This window comes from Zingiber officinale, chromosome 4B (assembly GCF_018446385.1).
Source record: "Zingiber officinale cultivar Zhangliang chromosome 4B, Zo_v1.1, whole genome shotgun sequence".
NCBI classification, from domain to species: Eukaryota; Viridiplantae; Streptophyta; class Magnoliopsida; order Zingiberales; family Zingiberaceae; genus Zingiber; species Zingiber officinale.
The window spans coordinates 12,089,173-12,095,250 of record NC_055993.1 but is presented as its reverse complement, the minus strand read 5'-3'; the positions used below and the strand labels follow the sequence as shown (position 1 = coordinate 12,095,250).

At 40.9% G+C, this 6,078-nt stretch overlaps 1 protein-coding gene across 1 annotated transcript; it reads right to left on the bottom strand.

Annotated features, from left to right (window-relative positions):
• Positions 1-2,218: 2,218 nt before the first annotated feature.
• On the bottom strand, positions 2,219-3,712 carry LOC121977399 (transcription factor RAX2-like). Its single transcript, XM_042529978.1, has 3 exons — positions 3,351-3,712; positions 3,128-3,257; positions 2,219-3,037 (listed from the first exon to the last, which is right to left on the bottom strand). The coding sequence occupies exons 1-3, from the start codon at positions 3,484-3,486 to the stop codon at positions 2,497-2,499; spliced, it is 807 nt and encodes a 268-aa protein (XP_042385912.1). The 5' UTR covers positions 3,487-3,712; the 3' UTR covers positions 2,219-2,496.
• Positions 3,713-6,078: the final 2,366 nt, after the last annotated feature.

Sequence of the window (6,078 nt, the reverse complement as noted above, 5' to 3'; positions counted from 1 at the left end):
CAACGCTGGGGAATCCCTTCCCTGGCTCGGCACCGACGTAGTCTGTGTTGCAGGTCCGCGTGGAGTCCACAGGAGGTCAGCGTGAGCGCCACATCCCAGATTTCCGTCTTTGCGACTTTCTGACATAATCAATTAGTTGTTAAGCTTTTAACTTTGGCATTAATTTTACTGGTTGCAACTACGATGATAGAGATAGTGTTTTCTACCATGAGAATTGTGAAAGATAGATTGTACAATCGGATGAATGACGATTGGATGAATGATACTCTTATTGTCTATATAGAGAAAGATATATTTTTAACAATTGATAATGAAGTGATTGTACAAAATTTTCAGAATAGAAAGACTCGAAAATAACAATTGTATGGTAATTATTTTATGATGTTTGATTTCATATTGTATGCTTTGTTAACTAAATAATTATCTTCTTGACGTAAAACCTTTACAATTCCTTTGAAATTAATTTATTCTTCTTCAAAAAATCATGCACTTCTACTCATACTGAACATGTCACATTATCACTTATAAACTTGAGTGTTTAGCTTTCCATTTTGATGACAAGTGTTTGAAAACTATGAAGAACTTTTTAGTGCATCTCATAGCCAAACATCTTTTTATGATGATGGTGGAAATAGGTAGCTTCTTTTGATATTAGGGAGACTTATCCGGTTGGACAAGCTCATCAAGTTAGTTTTCATTTTGCCATTTAGGGTTTAATTATTATGCCAACTTTTGTGCATCGTGTTGACGTATTCTATTCTATAATGAAACATGATTAGCTATTCCTTCCTCTGGGTCTTTTCTGTGGGGCACACTCATGATGGCAAAAGGTCACTACGCTCACCTCCAACGTCCCCGCTAATACATCCCACAGCCAACACGTAGGAGGTAAATCATGGGTGGCTACTAACCTTTGGAATAATGGCTGACACATAAGGGAGACATTTACCTCAACTATGCCAAGATTCGAACCCCATACCTCATTATGACAGTACCTCATGCGTTAACCATTAGACCGTCCCAAGGGAACACTATACGTACACTAAATATACATATTGTTTAGTCTATATTGATAATTAACTTTATACCATGCATAATTTTATTATTATAAAATTTTAATTTTTTTTCTTTATTAAATATATTATATTATTACCCACACTTAACTAATATCTTAGCTACGCCTGTGATGAGGGGCATCTGAAATAAGCGTAATTGATACAGATCTACATAGGAGAGGACCCAATCTTCTAGAGGACATAATTTTTAACTAGACACTTGGCACTCGGAACTCAAAAGAATTAGGTTCTATCAGCAGTCATGTGTATAGAATTCAAAAATCTACGTTTATTACTAAAAAATCTATAACTACCAATTATAGGGCCCAAATTCTATTGTTTAGATCCTTTTGAAAAAATTATGATTTCTAGTTCTCCTAATTTGAATTTTGGTAAGATTTCTTTCATTTCTTTACCAGATTGGGATTGAAGTCTAAAATTTATGATTTATTTTCTTTTTGAGTCTTAAAGTCTAGGGTCTGTATAATACCTATCAGCTGTATGAAGAATTATTCTCTAGTATTAACAAAGTTTTTTTTCCTCGAGTTTCTCTTTTTTTGATGATTTTTTTTCTTATCTTCTCCTCAATTCCGCATTCTCATCAACCTACAAAATAATCATTATCCTATTCGACGTCAATAATCACCTCTTGCTATCATGTTCCAACGGTTAGAATATCTACTGATTTGAAGTATATGGGTGGAGCCAGTCCATGTTGGGCCTGGTAGTCCTTGATTTGTTAGAATAATAGATGTTTTTCTAGATTTTCAGTATTGGTGAATTATAATTAATAAAAACATGGATTTTATTCTAAGGATGAGCCGTTTCATTTTCCTTCTTTGCCCCTGTATGAAGTAGGTGAACTGCCAAATATTTTGTAAATATCAGTGAATCCCTCAAGGCATCGAATCTCTTTCTGAAGGGAAATAGTTCAGTTCATGCTGTGTATTAGGCATCAACTCTAATTAATTAAGAATTAAACAAAAAAACTTAACATGCTGTATTTTAACTTAAACTCATATTTTAACATTGGAAGGTACATCAACAAATAGCTTAATTAAACAACTAGCACAGAAGTAAATTAAGAACAAGACATGCCCGTTTATACGCTTCCCAACATCCATCCATGTGGCATCTCATGTTTAGCTATTAAAACATGCAACTCAGCATTCTGATTACAGAACAATACTACATCAGATTTAAAGCTATGAATGACATGTACATATATATTTATATAGCAAGCAGCAAACTCTCACACACAGATCAAACATCATGTCAGAAATAAAAAGGACCAACCAAAGAAAAAACAATCCCACATTTCGAAGTCACCCAGCCCTGCACTGTCAAAGTCACACAAGAATCTCACACCCCACTGATCACGCAAAAAAAAATGAGAAAAGAAGGGATGATGCAATCCCATGCATCTACTCAGGTAGGTTCACTAATGGTACGTGTTGCTGAAGCTCCGGTCCAAATCATATGCATAATGAGGTTTCACATCCTCAAAGTCAAAGTTGAATCGGACGCCATGCATCAGCTTCTCAGCGGCAGTAGTCCCCAAGAGTACTTGGCTGAAGCAATCACTCAAGCCATAGCTGTTGCCGTCAGATGAGCTGCAGCAGCTCTGCTGATCAAAACCGATGAGACTGCGACTGAGGATGGAGTCATGTTCTGGGCCTCGAGGGACACAACTAGGGTTGAAATCCACGGCAGCAGATGCAGAGTTAAAGAGATAAAGAGAGGAGGGCGACAGTGGCAATAACATGCCCGGATCCAGCTGCTCTGCAATTACTGCAGATGATATACATGAATCAGGGAAAACATCTGCCTGCTGCTGCTGATGCTTGATTTGGTGATGAAATTGCTTATTGTTTCTGTGTGGTAGTGGAAGGCCAAGTAGCTTCTTCTTCAGCTTGGTGTTCCAGTAGTTCTTGATGTCATTGTCTGTTCTCCCCGGGAGCTGAGAGGCAATGATGGACCATCTGCATACATGCCATTTTTGCATTGAAATCAAATCAGAGTTAATTTTATATTAATGATCGATCGATCGATTGTGGGTTGTATCATTTCACCTGCTTCCGATACTAGCGAAGAGGCTGCAAATGATTCTGTCCTCCTCGTCAGAGAAGTCCCCATGCTTAATGTTTGGCCTCAAGTAGTTGAGCCATCGCAGCCTGCAACTCTTTCCACACCTCCTCAACCCTGAAAATTAAGATGAATCATTAAACACAAACTAAATTAGAGCAAAAACTAATCACCAGGACATGATTATATATATAGTGAATAACTAATTACCAGCTTTTTTTGGGAGAGCAATCCAGTTTCCTCCCATGCCATGCTTCTCTATGTACTCCTTCAGCTGCCTGTCTTCCTCTGGAGACCAAGGGCCCTTCTTCACATTGGCCTTGTCACAGCAAGGAGCTCTCCCCATCGTAAGCTTCCCCCTCTCTCTCTCTCTCTCTCTCTGTCTTTCTCTCTCTCTCCACTAGATTTGTTGAGAGGAAGCCTATAGCTTAATTAGAAGAATTATGCTGTGCACTGCGTGGACAGATCCAACACTGAGATAAGCATGATATAGAGGGGGGAAAGATTAAACAAGCCAAAGTATAGCCTGTCAAGTTTCTTTCCTTCAGTTAAATTTTTATATATTTATTTGAATTCCCAGTTTCTCGATGCGCATGTCAGGTATTTAAAAGACTTGGCATGAGGTTGTATAAAGAAACAAGCCAGCACCTGTACTTTTGGAGGACCTACAATCCTGAATAGAGAAACCCTAGTTTGGTTTTGGATTCCTTGTCTTAATTCCCCAGCTACACATATTTTAATTTCTCATCCACCAAGAACAGTAAATGTGCCAAGTCATGGCAATGAATTCAGGGTTTGATCAGGTGGTGTGTACGTCCACTTTAAATGTATGTGATGTGGCAAAATCATGCAGTTTCATCTATTCCATTTCCATAGGATCAAAGGTTATATTGGGTTGTCAGTTAACATTAAAATAAGATAGACTTAATTTACAAGAGGTAAAATTATACCTAAAAGAGATTAGGGTATAATAAAACTCTCTCAATACACTCATCTCAAATGTTCAAGTCTGATCAAATATAAGTCCTAACATTCTCTCAGTCTCAAACATCAACTTTGTCTCAATCTCGGTCTCATATCCTAACATCACATCTAGCTCGGTCTCAAATGCTGATACTCTCCACACTTTGGTTTCATATCCCATTATCACATCTATTTCAATCACCGACATTCTCCACATCTTAGTCTCATATTATGGCATCATATCCTGGCTCGACCTTAGCCGTTGATATTCCGTCCAACTCAATCTCAGTTCTCAACATTATCCATGTTTCGGCCCAAGTCACCGACATCCTACATGTCTTAGACCTCAGCATCACATATGTCTCGGCCTCAGTCACCGACATCCCCTTTGGCTCAGTTTCAAATCCTGACATCATTTATGTCGCGGCCCAAGCAATGACATAGCCAGGATCTTCAACTACCTTGGGCGTTGTTGTTCTGTGACTGTGTTTTCGATGCGTCGAACGACAAATAAAAGAAAACTCTTTTTAAATTTGGGCTCAATATATACTTCTAAAAATTACCGGGTTGCTGGATTTGAGCCCAATATATAAGTTTAAAAATTACTGGGATGCCAGATTTGAACTCAATATATAAGCCTAAAAATTGTCAGGCTGCTGCGTTACACTGGCTGGAAGCCTAAAAATTGTTAGGTTACTGGATTTGAGCTCAATATATAAGCCTAAAAATTGGTAGGATACTACGCTGCGTTGGGCTGGAGCCCAATGAAGCCCAGCCGTGGCTACGCTAGTGGGCTCGACATCTTCTATGTCTTAGTCTTAGTTGTCGATGATCCAGTCCGGAAACTGAGTCGGATGAAGGTGGGCCTTGGTGTACTGGAAGTTGACGGGAAGTCGCTGCGGCGTCTGATCTACCTGGCACCCCTCGGAAAGGCTTGCACGAGCGGGTGACGAAGGAAGATGACCCGGCTGATGACACTGCGGCTCTGCGCACACTCAGACGAATCCACCGGTCGTTAGAGACCAGAAACCAGAGAAAAAGTCTCCAGGCCAGGCCCTCCGACGCTCAAGTCAGGTACTTTTTCCTCAGAAAACACAGAGAAAGGACGAAAAGTAAGGACGAGTAAGAAATGACGAGTGAGTGTACCTGCATAAGGGACAAAACATCCCTTTTTATACTACAACGGATGTTTCTGGGACCTGGCGGGTGTCAGGGAATGTCGGCTGTCAGGTTTTGTCTGGCGGTGAATGACATGTGGCACCTCCTCATAGGCGGGCGACATAACCAAAGGGGTAATGAGCCCCGACTGTTAGCATATTCCCTGACACACTGATTATTCTCTGACATTCTCTGACAAGCAGTTACGATTCCCTGGCTTGTTTGTCTTGTAGTGCCTGGACGCTAGGTCTGCATCCTGACCTGCTTCGATCCGCTGCTATCCATGGCTTGTGCGTTCCGACCTGTACACCAGGTCTATATCCCGACCTACTTCTATCCGCTATTATCCATGGCCTGTACGTCCCGACCTGTACGTCAAGTCTGTGTTCCGACCTACTTCTGTCCGCTATTATCCATGGTTTGTACGTCCCGACCTGTACGCCCGGTCTGTATTCCGACCTGCTTCGATCCTCTGCTATCCATGGCTTGTACGTTCCGACCTGCACGACCGGTCTGTATCTTGACCTGCTTCCGCCCGTTGTTATCCATGGCTTGTACGTCTTGACCTGTACGTCAGGTCTGTATTCCGACCTACTTCGATCCTCTGCTATCCATGGCTTGTACATTCCGACCTGCACGACCGGTCTATATCCTGACCTGCTTCCGTCCGCTGTTATCTATTGCCTGTACGTTCCGATCTGCACGACCGGTCTGTATCCCGATCTGCATTTGTCTACTGTTATCCATGGCTTGTATGTCACGACCTATACGCTAGGTCTGTATCCCGACTTGCATTTGTCTACTGTTATCCATGGCT